Genomic DNA, 23,406 nt, shown 5'->3' on the forward strand with positions numbered 1-23,406 from the left:
CTCTCTCCAGCTCTTCCTCCATCCCTCCTTCTTGTCATTTTTGATTTTCTGGCCAAGCTGCAATGTCATAAATGTCTATATTTTTAAAAATCGATGATCCTGCTGATTTTTCTTCCACCCCTTTTAAAGGTTAGGCAAGAGTAGTTCTTCAGAGATATTATGGTTAGTATTAAAGCTTCTCTAATCAATGTTTTTATATTAGCAATGGATCAAATGACTAAATGTATGTGGCACGCGCAGTGACGAACCCACCGAGCTCCCCTCAGCTCTGTGGTGTGTTTTAGTGTCTTTCAGCTTAATGGTTTTGGTTTTACAGCCCCCACTTTCACTGTTTTGAGTCTCATTACTTCCATCAGCCTTGTTTCCAGAAGCAGCAGGCAGCTGTTTTCAGCACAAAGCTCAAATAAACCCACTATACACTATCTGTTAACAATAATCAACAGACAGACAAAATTAGCAACTAAGTAGTGAAGAAAGTGCATCATTTAGCAGCTAAAGAGTCAGATATTTCCCCCAGGAATTGGTGAAGAGCAAAACAGAACTAAAAGAAGAGTGAATATTGTACTTATAATCATCAGGTGGACACAGGCACAACTCCAAATCAATGCTACTGCTGCTCTGTGTCTGCTGGATGTGTAAATATGATAAATAATTCGACCTATGACTGGTAAGTGCAAGTTTTACCACCCGGCCTCTCTGGGGCCATGTTGGTGCCATTCTGTGTGAGTTAGCATTTTTGCCTAGTGTCTATGTTCATTTCCTGTGGGTGCTCCGGTTTCCTCTTCTTCTTCTTTCAGAAGTAGACAAAAGCAGGCTTCTCATTTCTAGCCGACGATTGTTGATCTTGATGGCTGAAATTACAATTTTTGCTAGCAGAATTTATCAGCTATTTAAGCTAACGTTAAATCCATGACTTGGTTGACAATGCCTTCACCGACTGACATTTTTAATGTTTCCAGCTGAATGTTTTAAAACGAAAACCCTGTAAAATCCTGTAAGCTAGTTAACTGACCATGCTATCATTTGCAGCTTACATTAGAGCACATACCGTAAACACACTGTTTAATCCATTCCTTAGACTTTAGCACGTGTTTTTGGTTTTGAAAAGACTAAAAAAACTAACACCACCCACCAAACTCTTTATATGCCGAGTACTGTTACCCTATATGTGTGTGTTACAGGGCTGCCAACTTTTCAATATAGTTTGGTTTTTCATGACTCAGTTACTCCACAGACCTTGTTGTGAGCAGTTTCATGTTGGTAGAAAGAAAATAGTTCCTACATGTAACTGCTCACAACAAATCTGTGGATTGTCTTGAGTAATGTGTTCTCAAGGACATTTGTATGTCCGTCTCTCAGACTGTGTGAAACCTCCCTGTTGAAAATATTCCTGCACATATTTTAATTACACTTACACAAAATGTTTCTACAGCTGCAAAACGTTTTTATATATGTGCAAATGATATCTGCGTGCACAAAACCTTTTCACACATGCACAAAATACTTCTACAGCTGCAAAACCTTTTTAAAAATGTTTTTTCAATGCACACAAAAGGTGATATACAACATCATTTCACAAGCTCAAAATATTAATGATCCTAATTTGCTTCCATATTATACTTTCTCACTGAAACTCAAAATACATTTTTACTCCCTTTTTTAAAAATAGAAAAATAAATAAAACATTGTATAGCCACCATCTCGTTGTCTTAAACTGAATGGCTTATATAGGAACATAGTCCTTCTTAGCTTCATGTATCCATACTTAACTTTTACATTTTAAGATGGTAAAAGACATCAGTTAATCAGTGACACACAGAGATCAACTCATCAGTCCTGCTGTTGTTGGCGATGCTTCATTGTTTAATTTTTCTATCGCAAAACTCCAGTTACCAGTAACGTTACCACTCTAGTCATAAACTGCAACTCACAGCGCTCCACTTGATTACTGTCCCTGTGTACGATGGTGTCGCATCAGGTGGTGAGACTTGATTCGCACTGCAATGTTATCAGTTATACATTCGTTTTTCACTGCGTGAGAAAATGGACGTGTGGCGTGAGAGCGTCTTGAGTCTCACGGTCGATGTGTGAGACTTGGCAGCCCTGGTGTTATCCCTGTGATAGACAAACAGCCCAAGGTGTATCCTGCCTCTCGCCTATTGTGAGGTGGAAAAAGCCTCCAGCCCACCATGACTAAATAAAAATAAATAAAAGATGTGGGTAGTTAGCAAAGAAATACAAACCAAATTTAAGAATAACTTCAGTACAATACTCCAAGGCACACAGAATAGGATCATATTTTTATTTTTTTTTATTAACAACCACAGTGCTGGTATAGAAAATCTGTGCAGCCTTGGGTTGAAAATGTGATTGTGATCTGTTTTTTTTCATAGCTTCGGTACTTTCGATACTATCGAATGTATCATTAACGCAGATTGTATCGTTTTAAACATGTGGTACCTTACACAAGACAACAACCAAAGACTCAGTCATCAGCAACTGACAGTCCGAGGAAAGACAAAGTGGTCTCTTGGAAGTGAACAACAACATCACAGCAATGACGCCTTTAAAGGTTACACTGATAAAAATGATCTTTATAACTTGAACAGAAATCTTGGCTCCAACTTCCTTTTTCCTCCTTAAACACATCGGAAAGGCTTTATTAGACTAAATGATGAGGCTTGGACTGAGTGCCTGTACCACACACTCTCCTGTTCTACATCTCCCCAGTGTCCTGTCCCCCAAACCCTTTATTCCATCTCGGGCCACTACTTTACAACTGTACTTATAAATGCTCAGTTGAAGGTCACGACCCCTCACAGGCCCCGACAGGCTCATCATCCTTTAGATAAACACGGAGAGAGAATATCCCACTTGGCTGCTCACAGAGACAATGATGGAGTCAGACAGCGTGTATGTGGATCACTCTCGCAGACACAAACTCACACTGAGCTGGCGGGGTTATGGAGATAAGGTGCGCTTTATTTAGCAACGTCAACACGATGGAGCCTAAGTCGTGACGTCACTGTTGACTCCACATAGAGCAAGAGCAGTCGAGTGCATGTGAAATGGGTGTACACATTTTACAATAGCTTGTTTTGCCTCTTAACACAACAGATCTAAAGCTTACAGATACAGTACAACGATAAATTAAAGTATTAAAAAGTCGTCTGTACTTTGAGAGTTTTAAGCTGTAGCTGTCAAAATGTTTGCTGTAAGAGTTGAAGAAGTTTGTCATGTAGAATAAATTACCAAGCAAATGGACTGTGATGTTGATAAGGGCTTAATGAGCATCTGTTAACAATGTGTCTTTGAGAGACAAAAAGCGACTTAACTGTTTTCCTTTTTTTCCATTTTGCCTGGCTGCTATCCATTTTTGTTTTGCTTTTCATGTTGGCAGACTAGGAAGCTTATGCTATTGTTGCACTCAGTTGCTCCGGCTAAGAGTGTCAGCTAAATGCCTGAAATGCAAAATGTAAATGCAGGGGGGAAGAATATTCACTCGACAGGGTTGTTACTCTTTTATGCTGATTTGTTCTAACTCGAAGAAATTTTCTTGACATTCATTTGTATTTTGCTTGCATATCTCGTCGGTGCAGTATACTGTGCATATGCATATGGAGAGCTCATCATCTTCGTCTCTGGGCGGATTGTCGGAAATGCTGTCACTGTGCAGGCCTAGTTCTTGCTCACTGATTATTTTTGTGATACTGTATTAATGATGACTTATGTCTGATCCCCAGTTTTTCTCTCTCTTTTTCTGCCTTAGGATCTGAAGAAGGTGCTGTCTTTTCCCCCATACCCTGGGGAGTTTCTGCACCCGGTTGTGTATGCCTGCACAGCGGTCATGTTGCTCTGCCTCTTCGCCTCCATCATCACGTACATAGTGCACCACAGGTAAGAAGAAAGCACCACCTCGATTCTGTTAAAGTATGCATTTAAAACTTCAAGCCTCTCCAGCCTGTCGCACCTTAATTTAAAATCATAGTCCTTAACTTAATTTCTACATCTGGACACTCGGGCAGATGCATATGTAATCTCTTCATTTCTCGCCTTTTTTCCATCATGGGTTACAATTTGTTTTTGAGTCCTCTGTCACAGATCCTGAGCTGACTGCGATGTGAGTCAAATGATTTAGGCTGGCGTAAAGCACTGCAGCCTGTCTGACTAAGAGGATCTTAAACACATACAGATGTGTGTGTGAGTGTGTGTCATAGCAGAAATGTATGATTCTAATGGATTTCTAAGGGGTACTTCGGCCGCCTTTGTTCCTTTATTCCATATAGAATGTGGATGCTGTTATGGGGGGGGGGACTGACTGACGTATTATTTCAGCACGCCAATTCATCATCTGTTGTTCTTGTAGAGCATCAGTCACTTTATCATGTCTGTGGCATTAATGTGGTATTATTGTAATAGCTCTCCATCCATTTTAATATAAAGAAAAAATTTCTCATTTTCAATAATATTACATTTTTATTCTTAGAATAACACAGTTAACTGATATTTTCTCATGCAGAGATATTTGGTTTTATTTATGTTTTCCTGGCCTTATGTGACTAAAGCACAAAACTTATGAAACTGTGTGAATGCGCTGCAGAATTTGCGGTTTGCATCCATCTGTGTCACCTGGGACAGAGACAGGGTGCGTCCTTCTGCAGTCAGACAGTGATGACAGCATCTGGGGCTCCAAACAGCAGCATCATTTATTGTTGTCTAGCACTGCAGTATTGACAGAAAAAAAAAATGTAAACTGCAATACAGGCAGAGGCAATTTCACAATTGCAGGAGATTGAGATTTTTGATTCAAGTGAAGTGTAAACAAACACCTCTGGATATTCTGCTAGGGTGTGCAGAAGAAAATCTAATTGTCATTTTAAAAATTCAGTTTAATATTATTAGTGAAACTCAATAATACACAGTCATAATTCACAGGGTTTGAAGACATATTAATAGGAATGAAGAGTGCCAAAAGCCCTCGATCATGTTTTTTATTAAATGAAATGGTAGTAATGCACCACTGCATTTATAAAAGAAAAAAACAAAACAAAACAAATATTTAAAAAAAAAAAATGTAATTAATCTTTAAAGGCTGAATGAGTAGGATTTTCCAAAAAAAACAATGTATTGACTCATACAAAAATAATCCCTCTCAATCATCACTTATGACCCACTAGAAGTGTGTGGCGGTGTCTGTATCTGCAGAGACCCTGCAGTCTGCCTGTATTTTCTTATTTTGCTGTGTTAGGGATGTTTCTGGGCGCCAACCTTTGGGCAGTGGGTGTGTAGACATTAACAGTGCGCAAGATGTGTGGAAGCTACGAAAATGGTGGACACACGAAAAAAAAAACCCAAAGCTTGTTCCAAAACGAGAGTGAGTCTGGAGTTGGCTTTCAGTTTGCCAAATGTATTAATATTACCTTCGGAGCAGACATGAGTACGTTTACATGCACATTAGTATCCCAATTTTGAGTCTTGTTTTCTATGGTACATGCGAAATCTGGTTATTCATATCCCTATTTACATAAAGATAACAGTATCCAGGTTTAAGGTGTGTCTTCATTCCAGCACATCTCATCATTTTTGTACCAACTGAGTTACCTCAATTGTTGTGAATCAACAGTTAGTTTTTTGGTTGTTTGAATTCTTCTGCATTTACCGTAGTGCTGGATTTATTTTCTTCATCTCATCACCAGTAATGAAAAGTGAGAGCAACAATACCCTTTATGATATACATTACTGAAGTCAGACTTTCTTTTTATTTCAACCTGTGAGCATGGCAGAGAATGATCAGAAACCTGGAAAAGGTGTTTACATGCAACAGTATCCAGATTTCTATCAGAGTGCTCAAGCTAACACATCCAGGTTTCTCAAAACAGAATAAGGTGTTAACATGGGTAAAGCATAACTGGGATACTGTTGTAAAGTGTCAAGCAGGGGACAAAAAGGGTTTGGACCCAAACGCAGACACAGGGAGAGCTGGCACAGTTCAAATCATTGAACAAACTAAGTGAATATAACAAAGGCTTACAGGTGTCAGGCAGGTACGGGTCAAATCAGAATACATAGCCCATAGAAAGCAAACAAACAAAGACACGGTGCAGGCAAAGTCCAAAATCCAGGCGAGATCAAGAGAAACAGAATAAATCCAAAAACACTGGGAAATGCAGGAAACAAAGGCACTTGACATGAAGACAAAGGACGAATGCACAAAGAAACAAGGGAAGCACACAGATTATAGACACTCAGATGAGGGGAGATAACAAGTTACAGGTGAAACTAATCAGGGCGGACAGACAATCAAAACTGGAGGGAAAAGACACAGAGGCAGGAAGTAAAGCACAAAACACAAAGGAGAAGTGAGTATTACAAAATAAAACTGGAAATGACCGGATTGTAACTCAGACACTTGTGCGCATGTAAACGCACTCATTCATCCCATTCATTCATGTGCTTTTCAGAGCAAAAATACATTAATTCCAGTTCAAACTAGAGTGAGAAGCCCATATTTAAGATATGAAGCAAGAGCTTTTGTGATGTCTGCCACACACAGGGGAGGGTTACAGGGGTTTTCTTTCAACGTTGCTCACATTAACCAACGCCAACACCTCCTCGTCCTCCACACCTCCCTCTAGGCACTCCCCAGCACTAAAACACATCTCTGTTTAGCAACACTTGAGTTGTGTAGTATCACTTCAGCTGACTGACAGTATCCAAGCCGTGAAGTGTCGGGACTGTGTGTTAAATGGGCAGAATGCGAGGAAGGCTGTTCAAGGATAGGCACAGTAGATTGTGCATATTTGAATGTGTCACTTTCTCACTTCAGCTCACTAACACATACACACATAAATACATATATACATATAGTATGTGCTGTTGGTTCTTTCTCTGCCAGCAAGATAAGCCAAACTAGATAGATTTGGCACCTATTCTAGATTTAGTCTTCAGGTCTTCTAATTCATTTTCAATGAGAGGCAAGCGGGCAGGAAGGGAGGCCCGGGCAATCTGACAGGAGGAGCGACAAGCAGGCGCGATCCAGTGAAACTGTCGCCTGCCGTGCTCGTCTCACGCACACGCCTGCCCACTGCCAGAGTTTTGTCTTGAACGTTTTTTTCTACGTGACACACAGTGCGCCATGCAAATCAATGGATGCATGACTGATCCTTGCAGCACTGAGATCCTCCCAGTGGCATTGGCAGCTAGTGGCACCGCAGTAGCAGCTACTGGCACTCTGTGGCAGCCTGTTGCAGGTGAGCAGCGCTAGTTCGGCAGTTTAGAGACGCCTCCCTCGACTCACTGTCAACTAGTGCAGGGCCAAGAAAGGTTTGTTGTCACGACAGGTCAGCAGCCTTAAATCTGTTATAGGAATGTTTGTTTAGCAAGCATGTTCTACTTTCGTTTTGAAATAAAAAGAAACAAAAATACACTCTTTACTAAAAATGCCTTAGTAACTTATTACAGTGATGAAAAACAAATCATCCAATTTATTATTCTTTAAAAAATATTTAAAAAACATGTAGGCTACTTAATAAATATAAAATAAAAATATGAGAGAAATTGTTACACATTTTTATTTACAAACTTGTTTCTTTTTCACTTCTTCTTAACATATAAGCAGCAGCAGATTGACAACGGACCTTGACACAGTTAAGTGGTATAAAATAATACAATATTTTATTAAAAATACTATTGTGATCTTAATATTTGCCACAGGGTGCCATAGAGTGCCACTAGCTGCCACAGAGTTCCACTAGCTGCCATAGGGTGCCAGAGGGTGCAAGGCACTCTGTGGCCTGTACCTTTAATTCCCTTGTTCATGTTACCTTGAATTCCTAGTGTTCCCTTGCTCCATTTATTGTTATAATAAAACAACTTTAGTGTCAACCCTGTATCCTTAGTCTCTTTAGTTCTGTTCCTTCTGTGTTCACACCCGTGACAACTGCAGCTTTATTGATTCACCACATAGTTTGCTTCAATGTGTAACTTTATTTTGGCCTATCAATATAGTTGAGTTGTTAACCATTACATATAAATTACATCTAACACATTTCAACAGCAGTTTTTCTTTGACAAAAATATAACCAATTATCAATTAACACAACCTAAGTCAAGCTAAATAAAATCCTCCTTTTTTACAAAGTGTTGGAAAAAAGACTGTGGCAGTTAGTGGCACTCTGGGGCAGCTGGTGGCACCCTGTGGTAAATATTAGATATTTTCACAATTGTATTTTTTTATTAAATATTTAAATATTTTATACCTCGTAACTATGTTAAGGTCTGTTGTCACTCTGCTGCTGCTTAGATGTAAAGAACTTACAAACCGCTCTAATTGAGCAGTTTGTACCTAAAGAAGACGAGAGTGTTGTAATTTTGTATCTTCAGTGAATGCAACAGAGGCAAGACCAATCAGAGGGTTTACAGGAAAATACGTGGAAATACTTGTGTCTTATTGGCTGCCAAACGCTAGCTAGCTCACACAGTGTGAGGAAAAAATGGGCATTTTATACAGGTAAAAACAGGTTAAAGCTGAAGCAGTTGCACAAACCTCCTCTCATGCTGAGCCAGGAAAGCAAGGTGTGTAAATGTCTGTATGGGTTCCAAGGTATGGGGGCAGAGCGTAAGTTATTTTGCTTCTGTTGAGTTTGAATAGAGTTTGAATGAAGTGTGTTTTAGGATGAGTTAACAAGACAGTTCAGTGAAAGAGAGAAAGGTGAATTCAGAAGGTGTATGGTTGTATTTTTCTGTTTAATAAGGAAAATAGGTGTAAGAGTATTTCCTTTCTTGATATTTTGTTGAGTTTATTGTGTTTATTTATTACACTAAAACAGCTAAGCCCTCCTCCCTGGCTCAACGAGCAGCTGTGGTCGAGCGAGCCAGAGAGTGAATGAGGAGAGTGAGCCTGGTTAGCAAGAAGCAGTAAATCAGAGAAATAAAACATTATTTTTTGATTGTTTTATATTTATATAGCAGATGATGGAGAGTGAGAGAAAAGAGACAGATAAACAGACAGCAGCAGGTGATGGAGAGGTGAAGAGTGCACTGAATTGTATTTGAAAAGTGCTTGTGTGTGTGTAGGTGTGTGTATGTGTGTGAAAGAAAGTGAATATTCAAATTAAATAATATTAACATAAATACATTTAACTGCTTTTCCAAAAAATGTTTTGGAAGGGTGCTTTGGAGGGTACTCCCGGACCCCCTACAGAGGTCCGGTCTTAGCCCTGAATGTCCTCTAATCCAAGAAACCTGCGTAGCATGCAGCTTTTTTTCTGAAAAAGCTTGAATAAACTAACTGTACACTACCTGCTCAGCACCAAACGTCAGACAGACGATGTTTGCGGCTTGAACACACTTCATTGCTCTGAACAGAAATTATATTATTTTATTTCAGAATCCGAAATACTTTATTGATCCCCGAGGGGAAACTCTTTAATTCTTTTAATTTGTGACTTGCCATATGGTTATACATATATTGGTATCTGGAATATTTTTGTATTGTGTTCTTGACTTAAACCATATAGCCCAGCCCTATTGCAGGTTGTTTTCTCCATTATAATTAACATGAAACCACTTCCATTTCTCCATGTAACATCTCCATGTAACAGCACAGCGTTACATGGTAATATGGTTAATGGGACTTATCGGCATGTTTGGAACATGTCTTCCACCAATGAAATGGCTTGGCTGAAACTACCCATTGTATAATGTGTCATATTATACTGCCCATAGCTTTATTGTCCCTTACATTTGGCCCAGCAGTGGGTGCAGGGTGAGAGAGCAGATGCTGAGAGAGGACAGCTTTATCCCCCCTACCCTCTGGGACATGGGGATGCGAAGGGTTGCCAGGTTAATGTACTTGACCCAATGAAAGCCCAAAGCAGAGCCTATGAAAACCCCCTTCCAGGGAGGCCAGGAGCCAGCCTGATTTATGTCCTCTTTGCTGGATGGAGTTCAGTATTTGGACCGCGGCAGAGGCATCGACAACAGCAGCTTTAACTCTCCCTCCCCTTACAAAGAGCAGTGAAGCCCGGCCCCAGACACGCCTCATAGCTCACTGCTGAGCCACTGCTTCATCTACAGTTGGCTCACGTGCAGCCGGGTCTCCGCTCCTCCATTTTGGGGAGTGGAGATTTCCAGCACAGGGTTATATAATTTCTAATGGTGACAGTGACTGTATGGATGAAAAGGAGGGAGCTAACACAGGATAGTAATTAAACGAATAGATGGTGTGTTAATTCACACAGTATGACAAATATGTTAGTATTGTCTGACCTATTTAGCCTATTTTCTAAGAGCTGGATGGAAATGGTGATGTGGGTTGAGTGCCCTGCCCAAGGCTGTGTAACCCCCGGCTGATGCCATTATCCACAAAGTGGATATGAGTGCATAGTTTTACATTGTGAAAACTTCAATTGGCCCAGCCAACTGGAAGCAATCTCTTTTTATTTCATCATCAAACCAGCAGAGTGATTCCTATTTGTGTGCATATACCACTGTATGTACTGTATGTGTAAAAGTGGGTGAAAGAGCTGTGTAGGAAGGTTGTACACTGAATAACACACTGAGTTCTTACTAGGAATCTGTGAACAGCCCTTTGCCTGAGGTCCATCATTCTAAAATAAAGATTATACAGTTTGTTGGAATTGTTACCATTTTGTCAACAGGATTTAAATTATTCTTAACCTTTTGTATGCTACAGTGTATTTCACTGTGTATGTGTAGGGAAGATTTTAAACATTCCTGAAGACACTATACCTCTGAAAGTTTAATCAGAAACAAAATGAAAGACAGCAATATGGTTCTGATAGACAATCACATAGTATAAATGCAAAAAAATGTAATTAAAGTTTACATTTTGACTTTAGCTGTTGACTTTTCGTGTAGTCTAGATTTTTGATTTTAGACTCTGACCAAAATGTTATTTTTTATTTGGAATAAGTTAAGTTTGCAATGGAGGCCAAATTTTAAGTTTGAGTCAAACTAAAATTAGAATTTTGAGTTTAGAGTTTATATTGTAGGGTCCCATGGTAGACATGTAGGCAAACCTCCCAGCATGCACCGGGGCCACAGACTCATGGGAAAGTCTAATTTTATGTGTGTTCCTGCATTGTTACAGTGTTCTACAATGGTTGCACTGTCCCACAATGCCATTGTTGTAATACAGTTAGTTATTAAACGTGAATGCGGTTAGACCATGTGTGATGTTGTGTGCGTGATTGATGACATGGTACCCAATTCAATTTTATGAGTTGATGGCAAAAATTCTGTCTCTCTATTTGTTGAAATGTTCAATTATCTACAATCAGATATAAACCCCTATGTTACTCTTATTAAAGGCAAAATTTGGCACCTTTTATGTGGATGTCCAATCAGTGTTGATGATAAATGCAGTTGATTGAAGCAACACATTCCTCCATGGAGACCTTCTTCAGGATCCCAAAGATAAACTGAAAAAGACAACTAAGACGAGCATGGCAGAGAGGGCAGATGACCATTAATGAGTATTTTTGTCACCTAACACTCTGTTTTGGCCAACAAAGTAATAGCTATAGGCTAGGGTGGTACTCCCACAGGCTGGGGCGATGTTGGACTAATGTTGTAATATTGAGGGACAGTCAAGAGAAACGGCGTGCATGTTAAGCCTTTTTTAAAGCCAACTAAATAACGAGAGTAGTAGGTTGGATGCCGGTAACTGTTTATTCATGTTGTTTTTTGTGGAACTTTATACTGCAGCGCTAGCTCAGCTAGCGTTAGCTTTGTTGTTATACAGAAGCCCGTTCTGCTACGTGAGCCTCGCTGGTATGTGTGTGTATGTTGCTGCTGGATGTAAATTTACTTGATAGACATGCCGTGAAGGTAATGATATAGCTATGTGTGAAAAAAAAAAGGTCAAATGCAGGAATTAAATTACTTGGCAACGTTGTGTAACTTTGATTAGCACCCAGCAGCTAGCTTGCTCAGAGCTGTAGTGGCCCTCTGGGTGGGCGTGGGCGTCAGAAGCTTGCATGCAATGCATCCTGGTACATGTAGGCACTGCCAGCAAGCCTCCGCGAGCAGGAGACCTCTGCTTTCTCGGTCAGTATAGCACGCACGCACTGAGGAATTTATTGCTTCAGTTGACTACATTTCCCATCAACACTGACTGGACATCCACATTAAATATGCCTTTAAACAAAATAGAGCTTGCTAAGCATGGTAAGAAAAAATAAAATTGCACTATTTGATGCCATGAAAAGCAACTGGCTTATAACAGTTTTAAAAAATAACTCTGATGAATGATTTGCCTTAACTTAAAAAAAAATCAGTTAGTTTAGAATGATGTTGACTCAACTTGAAAATATTTAGTGTGAATCTTTACTTACTTTTTAAAGCTAAGCCAAGATTTTAAAAAAATTCAGTGTACTTTAAAATATTCTATTATTCAGCAAATGTATTGGTAGTGGAATATGTAATGTCTTGTTTGCACTACTCAAACTCTATGAACAGCATTCTTCAGGCTCTACTGTGGTTGTTAATCTATATGGCAGTAGCAAGGTAAAAGAAAAGGGCAATTTATACAGACCTTGTAAAAGGCTGGCTTAAATCATACTTGAAATAACTGATGGGCAATGCACCTTGAAAACTGAATCTCAATGAGATTTTACTTTGTGATAAATCATAAAACACTGTGGGGTATGGTATGTACCTGCTAATTTTTTTGATTCTTGGTCTTTTTTGGCAGCGCAATCCGCATCAGTCGGAAAGGATGGCATATGCTTCTCAACTTCTGTTTCCACACGGCTCTGACCTTTGCAGTGTTTGCCGGCGGCATCAATCGAATCAAATACCCCATCATCTGTCAAGCAGTAAGTGCATTCCCTTTTCATTCATCCCACTCTCAAAGCTTTTCAGAAAATTGGTTATGAATGTCTATAGGTAATGGCAACCAGGGCCCCGAGAGCCCTATGTGGACGTATAGTAACCCAGCTTTATGTGTCTTTCATGCTTCAGCTGCATGTATGGCCTGGTCACTCTTTTAGTAAAGTGGCACAATAAGTCCTGATGATTCAGGCTTTCCCATCATGAATGCACTCACTCTCTGTCTCCCTATTGTCTGTCTGTGTCCACTTTTGTTGCCTAGAGTTAGTGGGGTGCGTTATAGCTCAAATTGTATATCATTTTTGTGGACGTTTTGGAAAGTGGCAGAATATAAAACATTTTCTGGTCATTAGAATGCCATACAAATATGTTTTTCCATGGAAGTTTAACCTTGCAGTTACCATTTCACTGTTCATTACATTATCACAGGTATTATGACTTTTTTTTTTGTAACACTCATGCACACTTAACTGAAGCAAAAGGCTTTCAGTGGTCACACTCATACACAAGTTTGGTCTGTAGGTGGTCAACATAGGGTTGTGGTGTTCCCAAAAGCCCAAAGCTTGGTCTAAAATATCTCAACAATTATCGGATGGATTTCCATGACATTCATGGTCTCCAGAGGATGAATAATACTGACTTTTCCTCTAGGGCCACCAGCATGTCAATGTTTTCACTTATGCTGTGAAACATCTCAATATCTACTTGAAGGATTTGGTACAGACAGTCATGGTTCCCAGAGGATTAATCCTGATGAGTTTGGTGCTTTAACTTTTCCTCTAGCGCTTCCATGAGGTTGACATTTGTAGCTTTGAGTGAAATAACTCGATAACTATTAGATGGATATTATTCGGTACACACTTTAATGTCTAACTCAGGATGAATTGTAATGATTTTGGTGATGACCTGACATTTTATTTAGAACTAATCATCAGGTCAGAATTTATATTATTCCAACACTTCGGTTTATGACTAAATACTTAAACTCTAAACTAAGATGGTGAACATGGTAAACATTATACCTGCTAAACATCAGCGTGTTAGCATTGTCATTGTGAGCATGTTAGCATTTAGGTCAAAGCACTGCTGTTCCTAAGTACAGCCTCATAGAGCCTCGATGAGGCGACTAACTCGTCTGCATCTTGTCTGCATGTTCGGTAACACTTTCTATTAAGCCCATGTCTATAATGCATTATAATGCATTATAAACATGCATTTAATTTGTTATACTGTTATACTGTTATTACTTATAGCAATTTATAATTACAGTTATAAGCACTCATAAATATTCATAATTCTTTATAACAATAATCATAACACATAAAGCATTTTATAATGACTTATAAGGTAAAGTATCATAATACTTAAATAAATAAATAATAATAAATAAATTGCCGGTCATTCACTGACATTTTTTTGGCAAGGATCACAGTGTATTATAATTCTCATAGTTGTAATACATTATAACAATTCTAATGCATTGTAATCACTGTTATAATGCATTCTAATGTGATTATAAGTTAATCTAAGTGGTCATTGGGAGCTTTAAGTAAAGTGAAAAAATAGCACAGTGTTGGATTTAACGCAAGCTAGGCTAGTCAGTTAGCTTAACACTTAGCGAGGCTAATTACGGAACAGGCTAATTACTGAAACGAGTCTTTACCGACATTACAGCAGTACAATACATAAACAAACAGCGACTAGACGGTGCAACATCATTACATACCGAGAGAATCAAACTATTGTGCTGCATGAACCTTCTAGTAGTAATATTACAATTTACATCGTCAGTGGCTTCTGCACCGGTAAAAACCATACACTGTATAAAAGAAGCAGCGCTACTTTCTACTGCTACTCCACTACAGGGAAATATTGTACTTTTTACTTCACTGCGTTTATCTGACAGCTTTAGTTACTAGTTACTTTTAAAAATTAAGATTTTTACACACAAAACATAGGAAGCGTTTATCAAATTTGATGTTTTGTTAGAAATTAAACTACCCAACAGTTTTTACAAGTACAGCTGAAACAATTAGTCGATTAATCAATTAGTCGATTGACAGAAAATCAATTGGCAACTATTTTGATCATTTAAGTCATTTTTCATGTAAAAACATTTAATGGTTTCAGCTTCACAAATGTGAAAATTTGCTGCTTTTCCTTTTAATAACCCTCCTCCTTTTTAAAAATTGTTAACAATCTTGAGGTTTGGACTGTTGGTTGGACAAAACAAGCATTGTGAAGACGTCACTTTGGGCTCTGGGTAATTGTGACGGCATTTCTCACTACTTTCAACTGATTAATGGAGAAAATAATCAGCAGATGAATTCATAATGAAAATAATCATTCGTTGCAGTCCTATACAAAATAGTTCAAAATCAGCTCCACCTCAACCAACTACAATAGTAAAATCCTGTTTTTACATAAATGCATGAGTAATAATAATCTAATGATATAATATGTAATAGTATAACAGTCACAGGGGACATTTTTCTTTCTGCATTGAGTACTTTTACTTTTAATACTTTAAGTATATTTTCCAGAGTATACTTAAGTAACATTTTCAATGCAGTTCTTTTACTTGTAACAGAGTATTTTTACAGTGTGGTATTAGTGCTTTTACTTAAATAAACGATCTGAATACTTCGTCCACCACTGGTCATAACAGAAATTGAGTTTTCCAATTTGACACAACTTTTTGATGATGAACAATTGAATGATGGACATTTACATTTCACTAATGGAATGTTTTCCCAAAAGAAACATAGTTGTAATCCATTATAATCATTTCATAATGCAATGCAATAACATTATGTGCATTAACAGTGATTATAATGCATTATACAATGGTTACAATGTATTACAACTATGAGAATTATAATACACTATGATCCTTGCCAAAACAATGTCAATGAGTGACCAGCAATTATGAAGTATTATAAGTCATTATAAAATGCTTTGTAATGTGTTATGTTTATTGTTATAAAGCATTATGAATATTTATGAGTGCTTATAACTGTAATAATATGTTGCTATAAGAACAGTATAACGCATTATACGTATTTTTATAATGCATTATATACATGGGCTACATAGAAAGTGTTACCGCATGTTCATTCTTCTGTCATCATTAGTTTCACTTTCACTTGCATCAAGCTTCATCTCTCTGCTTACATAAAGGGGGCAGCTTGTAAAGGAGTCCTTCCCGCATGTTTTCGGACATTTCATACATAATGAGAAATTCTCAACCTTAAGTGTGCAAAATATAAATAGACAAAATAGAACATTTTTACTGACACACAATACCACCTTCTACTACCTAAGATGATGGATATAGGGAAGCCAGCTTGTGCCATCTTGTGATGCAGCAGTGTGTCCCTGCAGTTGGACTCTCTGACCCTTTGCAATCAGTGTGTGGTCGCATGGGTGGTACCTCCATCTTTGCAGCCCACAGTTATTAATGAGTGAGCGAATGCTGTGGAGGGACATGGGGATTTGGGATGTCAGGATAGATTTGGAAACAGGTCAGAGAAATGCTTTCCTGCCTGCTGGCACCTCACTGTTTTTAGGTTGTTATACAGCAAGAATGGAGGTGTAACAAGGAGGAAGACCTTACAGTATATGAAATTGTAATGCATCTAGTGAAGATAGACTGTATATACAGTAACATTGTAGAGGAACTGGAAAAAACAAAAATATTCTTGTTATATGGGCCATGGTGTTAATCTGATTGCATTGTTGATGGAAATAGCTAAACCATTTTGAAGTGACAGATAAGTGATGGAACATATGTTTGAGGTAGTTGAAATCTGTGTCGAAATAAGAGTCTGTGTCAAAAAGAGAATTGAGGAAGTGAGAATAAAAAAGTAAAAATGTTTTTACTTTTTCACATGGTTGGAAAGCCATATGGTCCTGGTGGATTTCTTTTCCAGTTGATTGATAGCTGGACCTGTTCAGGTTGTGAGCATGAAACATCAGCTGAAGCAGAGCATCCTCTACTGTCAGCTCACCTCAGCTGGGGGGCATTTACTGTATGTAGCCACAAAGTGATTGATGTGCACTTCTTTTCTACTTTTCACTCACAGCTTCAACTGCCTTCACTCACTCCGTTCTCTATCAATGCGCCTTGTTTGCTCCATTCTGGGACTCAGCTGCCTCTTCTGCTGTCACAAGCCCCTTTAGGTGGCCCCTTATTCCACAGTGTAAAGACTCCACCTCTACATGCTGAAATGCAGAGCGTCATATTTCATGGCAGCCAGCTTTGCCTGAGCTGCCTAGCAGGAAACTCTGTGACAGAGAAGTCTGTAAGAAGTCACCACTCGTGTCACAGCCATCAAGTCTTCCTCCACAACTGTAACTGACACAAAACGGCTGGTGTTTGCCATGAAATGCAGCTTCCCTCACTCACCTGCTCCCTGCTGTTTAACATCACATTAATAACTTTACCATATGTAATAATAATTCAACTCTTCACTCTGCTGACAGTCATCTCGAGGATGGGGTTCACACTCTAAATAATCCATCAATACCACCAATGCAAGATCAAAATATAGCCACACCAATATGCAGTTTTAATAGTCTATTGATGCTTAGATCACCATTTTCTAATGAGGAATACTTTGTTAAGGGTTAATAAGTTGTAGAGCCTGACCAATAAATTGGCAGTCCTCTCATCTAGCATAACTTGCTAATAATGTATTAAAGTCACAGTAGGTTTGTTTCCATTCACCTGTTTTACACACATTTTCATATTTGCGCATTAAAAAACCTGAGTGGAAATGCCGAAATGCCAAAGTGCGAATAAATCATGACATACATGAAGCATGTGACCTAAACGACCACTGAAACTTCCACTTATGATGAAAAATAGTGGCAGACAAAAACATCAGATCTATGTGGACCGTTGACGAGACTCTAACCTTCTTCAAATGAATACATGAAACAAACAGAAATGCAATATTTCCATCACCTTTTTTACATTGTTTTTCACCATTTGAGGTTTGACTGGCACTTTTAGTTACGGCATCTTGTTGCACCCTCTTCTTCTGCAATAGTTTAATGGCACCCGACTGGAGAATTAGCGCAACCATCTGTTTATCTTGATGCACCCAACTCCTAATATTCACATAACGGTAGTGGATGGAAATGCACATTCATTTGCATTTTCTTCTGCCGATGTTCTGGAAATTCAGCTAAAATTTGCACTACATTTGGATAAAAACCTGGCTAGTGAAACGGCAGTTAGAGCTTCCATAATGTGACGTATTCCAGAGTGAAACTGAATATGTGGGCATGGTATAGTTAAATCAAAAATGGGTGTGGCTTTGTGAATATAGAGCGCTACAGTGCTGTAGAGAGGTATGGAGCTGTAGAGGACTGTTGGCCTCCACCATCAAGCACACACCCCTAACCAATGATATTGCTCTGCTAGCTACTTTGACCCACAAACTAACAAATGATTGGCTTGATTAGTTAATAGCCCCAAATCACATTTGATTAAATAAATAAATGTCTGTAAACGCCCCCAAGTACAGGATGAATCATCAAAAATATTTGAATGTTACAGGGGGAGAAAAGAGGGATTTTGATATAAGGATACTAAACAAAAAGTGTTTTTGATATAAATGTGTCACTTTCCAAGAGATAACTGAACAATTAACACTGGGACACAGATTAGAACTTGTATGTGTTTCTTATTTCACTGTCTTTAAACCTGCAATAACAATTTTTTAAATACCTGGCTCTTTATAGCTGCTAAATGCTCCACTATGTTCACCAGCTAGTTGCTAACTGTGTCTGTCTGCTGTTGACCGGACAGCTAAACAACGAGCTGAAACTTGCTAGCTCCATAAAGCCGAGGGGAGCAGGAGATTCAGGTGATAATTCTCTGTCCATCACTGGACAGATCACTGAGCGGCCCCCTCACATTGTCACCATGCTTTCACACTCAGTCATTTGATACATTGTTATCATAAAAATATTGATGGTAGCTGATTTAATGCTTTATTGACCAGTTGACTACTTTTGGGTTGCCATTATGTGGCTGGTGCATCGTCATTATTTCCTAGCTCTTTAAAACATCTTAAAGTCAAGTCATTATGAAAGAGTTATACGTTTTTTAATTTATAATAAGCCATCAGAGACCTGCAGTTATAAATGTTAGTAAGTCCTTGTTAAATTATCCCTCCACTACAATAACCCATCAATAGTAGTCAGTTGTTAACCGGATGGATTTGTTTTGGATATTTTTCACAACATGGCAACCTAAAAGTAATTTTTTATTGCTTACTACTATGATCTATAAAGTATTGATAAATGGTTTATTAACAATAATTAAATCCATTAGTTACAACTTATAAACCCTTCATCACAAGTATGCCTCATTAGTAAAGTGGTACTTTCACACCTCCTGTCCAGCAGTATCAGTGCAGGTGTTGTTGACAAATCCATGCAACTTAGTTGGCCCTGCTCTTGCTCTTTAACTTATTTAGCATTCATTCATCTAACTTTATCCCAGGGCCTTTGAATGTTTCTTGCTGCTCCTCCTTTACCCAATCACTGCTAACAGGACAACTCTGCAGATTTGGGCAGCCCAGATTGTCTGCTGTCCCACCGGGATCCAGGCAGGCCCCACCAGACACAATTTGGAATAATTACAGGGCTGCTTGAGGAGATGTGTGATCACGACGCACATATACACATACGCTCATTCAAATGCACACACTCATGGACGCAGTGCCTGCGGAGTTCTCTGTACTCCCCCCAATCATCCCACCTCCCCTTTATACACACACACACACACACATATGCACCCCCTCTTCAGGGGACACATAAGTACATGCTCTCCCTCCGACAGAAGGAACTTCAAGGAGCTCTGAAACTAGCTTTGGCAGCTCTCGCAGCACTTCAAGCATGCACTCCCCACCCAGCCGTCTGCCCCTCACCCTCCTCCCTTACCATCTCCACCTGCATCTTATACTCATCTTCCCGCTCTCTATCTGCATGCCACTCTTCAGTCTTGCACCTCCTCCCCGCCCGCTGTGGCACTGTCGCTATGCAGCATCCGATGTCTTTACGGGCCTCAAAGTCAAAGTTATCTCTTATCTCTATTTCTATCTTTTCTTCCAACAAGGCTCGTTTTGTCATTGAATTGAGCAGCACCCCAGCTGTCTCACTACATCTGTTTGCCTTTATTAAGCAGCAGAACAACATATAGTATATCCTTGTTTTTCCTCGCCTTACCTCATCTTACCTTAGACCATCAAAATTCGGATTAGACATCTCAGTTGATTGTTCAGTGAGTGTGACCAGCTTCCCAAAGAACTTGGCTAAGGATGTGACCTAGATCTGAGGTTATATCCAACTGTCAGTTTAAATATGCTTTACAGAGGATTTTCTCATTAGTGTGCCACTGTGAAATTAGTTGTGATGGCAAACGCTGGCAATAAAAAAGGGGGTGGGGGAGATTCTAGACATTACAGTATCTGCTGTGATTCGCTTTGTGCTTCCATTGGGTCCAATTTGAGTTTTCTTAGCTCGTTTCACCACATGTAAAGGCTTCCAGTAGGCTGGTTACTTATGCATCAAAAACAGTTGGGAGCTGATATAATGAATATGCCCATAGAAGACAGCTTAGAGGGACTTTTGAATTTAGCACTGTTAGCATATTGTAAAATTGTAAAAACAATTCATCTGACAGAGTTATATTTACAGAAAATGCTACACTACACTCAAGCTAAAAGAGGCCATTCTAAATAAACTCTAGAATAACTGAGGTATAAAGCTTTGCAGAAAATGATAGTTGCAACAAAGTAAAGTCAGCTACACATGTAATTTTAATTACTTAACAGGTTAGAATTTGATTCCTTTTGAATAACTGAGCATATTAGGACTGTTTTGTTATTTGTATTGTTTTGTTTGTATGCAAACCAAGGACACTGGTAGAGACACAACAACCCACCCCCAACAAGCCCAAGGGGACACAAGCCCTAAGGCTTTTGAATTTATGAACGAATTCTCTGTCAAAATCAGGAGGGGGATCTCTCTCTCTCTCTCTCTCTCTCTCTCTCTCTCTCTCTCTCTCTCTCTCTCAGCTAACAGCTAAGCCATGGTCACATATCTCAGCCAATAATTTAACGCAGCCTCTGGGAGGGCACATCGGAATGATCTAATATGACTTCACTCCAAAGATAATTTCAACGAGCTGGCTCAAACATTAGTAGGGACAGTTCTGTCCTCACAAAATTTTGGTAGGGACATGTCTCTACCGTCCATATGCAAACCTACGCAATTGTTGCAGACACTACACTTCATAATCCTCAGAGCGCTATCTAACTACTAAAGCTGAAGTTGAACCTTGGTAGTTAAACTGGATGCAGCACAATATGTCTGTGTTTGTGCACTCACCTAATTATGATTTGCCTTTCAGGGCTTTGGATTTACTTAAAGCTTTTTTGTCCATCACGTGCCACTTGTATTAAACATGACGTCTTTATCTTGTCACGTCTGTTACATAGCTAACCATGAAAGGGCGCTTACCTAAAAGCACCGCAAAGCTAACTAGCTACAGCTAACAAGTTGACTGTATGTTGTAATATCGTAGTATGTCTGTGGGATTTAAGGCTGTAAACGCAGTGTATTCATACTGCAGAAAGACACATTAGGAGTGTCACGTGCTAACTTTAGCTTGTTCTTTTTCATTTTGTTTTAGTGACCTCACACGTATGCAAAATGAACAGAATCACTGTTCAGCTGTCACAATTTCATCAGTCAAAATCAAACTACTTTTTTATGGGCGTGCAGTTTCATTTATTTATGCATCATTGATACCCATCTTATGTGATGAAAGAGGGAGTTTGAGTTGTCAGGAGCTGTGGCTTTTTAATGGGAACAGATTGATCAGGTTTTTCTGGGGCCGTTTCCAGCTCCTGTTTTGTTAACTGCTGCTCACTGATCCGATCACTGACCGAAATTATGTATTTACCCAGATCTTCTGCTAACAAAGGCACAGCAGGTGAAAGCACACAGCAACTATGAATAGTAAAATATCAAAATGCGACTGTGTGTAGCACACTGTCTTAATCAACCTATTGATGTGTTGATTAATTATAGGTCTTATCTAAACATACGTAACCCATTTAATCCAAAGTCTTCTCAGGTATGTACCTACTTAAATTATACTCCTTTGGCAGTCTCATGAAGGAATATGTATCTTTTTTTGGCAAATAAGTAGGAGGGCTCATCATAGGATTCTGTAGTGGAGTTGTATTGACTGTCTGTGGTCTCATGCAGGGTTTTTGTAACAGGTAAGGTGAGGGGGGTCTCATTGTTAATCAAACAATGAATTTCATCCAACAGATAACTTTCTGGTCCATCAAAACAAAAAATGACAGCTGGTGAATTGAGAAGACTTGCAGGTAAACGGTCAGTTTCTCCCGTGTAGTTAAGATCTGACCCACCACTGTCACAGTAACTTAGAATGGCATTTTTTCAACCTGGGAGATAATTGCATTGTTGCAAGTTGCCTCTGAGGGCTCATTGTGATTGAGGATGTCCAAAACCCGACTTAAAGTCAGTCTGAATTAATGAAGAGTACTCATACATAGGATAATTCACTGACATGTATGTATATACCTAGAGTCCCTGTATTGTGACCGACAAATTTCCTTTTGCTGTGAGCAATTTGGACTGCATTTTTACATTTCACAATAATATATCAGTTCTAGACACTTTCAAGATTGTATCTACTAAAAATCTTTGTTATATCAAACTTAGAAAATATGTTACTAACCATCTGTTGTGGATCTTTGAAGAAATCCTCCAGTGTGAAGTGCACCCAGGAAATAAGCAGCTGTGGTCATATGACTATTTACACCAAACAGGTGACACTACTCTGCTGTTCGACACAAGTTGATACTGTATTATATATGTAAATTGTACTTATACATGCCTCAAAATACATTTATAGTCTGAAAATTGGATTAAATGGGTAAATTACATAAACACTGTATGCTTGACAACTAATGTGCAGACTGCAATTGTGTGATCTGTAATAGATATTTTGAAAAACTGCCAGATGGACAACATGGCTGTATTGCTTTACATTTACTTTATGCTAACTAATGCAATTTGGTTTCCTACATTAGAGGTTACTTGTTGTTTGTTTGATCGGGGTGTTGAGACTGTAAAATAATGTGTTAAAGACATTAATCAGCCAATTGTGATCAGTGTGTGCATACCTACCTTCCCCTACCTTTACGATTTCTGTTCATTTGAGAACCCCTGCTCTCCCCTTATTTCCACATTCCAGTCTGTTCTTGGCACTAATGAAGGCTGAAGTGTGCGGACTCCGCAGCAGTGATTGACTTACCACCCGCTCTTTGCTCTCTATAACCAGCTCAAGGACACTTCCAATTAGCATCTGGGCTCTGCTACACTAGCTTCAGTCCCTAGGCCTATCAGGTTGGAGAGAAGCCATTTGATTGGGTATCTCAGGTTGTCAGTACATCAGACTGACCGGGTGGAGAAAAGGCTCAGCACATTTTAATTTTC

The 23,406-nt window shown here is 39.0% G+C and overlaps 1 protein-coding gene across 7 annotated transcripts in view; it reads left to right on the plus strand.

Annotated features, from left to right (window-relative positions):
- The window catches only part of LOC122884563 (adhesion G protein-coupled receptor A1), a 166,350-nt gene that overhangs the window by 125,133 nt on the left and 17,811 nt on the right, over window positions 1-23,406 (plus strand). For 5 of the 7 annotated variants that reach the window (XM_044214628.1, XM_044214630.1, XM_044214629.1 and 2 more), the window contains 2 exons: window positions 3,770-3,897; window positions 12,719-12,842. In XM_044214628.1, coding sequence (XP_044070563.1) covers window positions 3,770-3,897; window positions 12,719-12,842 — 252 coding nt within the window. The remainder of the gene's footprint in view (window positions 1-3,769; window positions 3,898-12,718; window positions 12,843-23,406) is intronic. The other 2 variants (XM_044214634.1, XM_044214633.1) reach the window with 1 other exon arrangement.

Source organism: Siniperca chuatsi, linkage group LG11, assembly GCF_020085105.1.
Source record: "Siniperca chuatsi isolate FFG_IHB_CAS linkage group LG11, ASM2008510v1, whole genome shotgun sequence".
Taxonomy (NCBI): Eukaryota; Metazoa; Chordata; class Actinopteri; order Centrarchiformes; family Sinipercidae; genus Siniperca; species Siniperca chuatsi.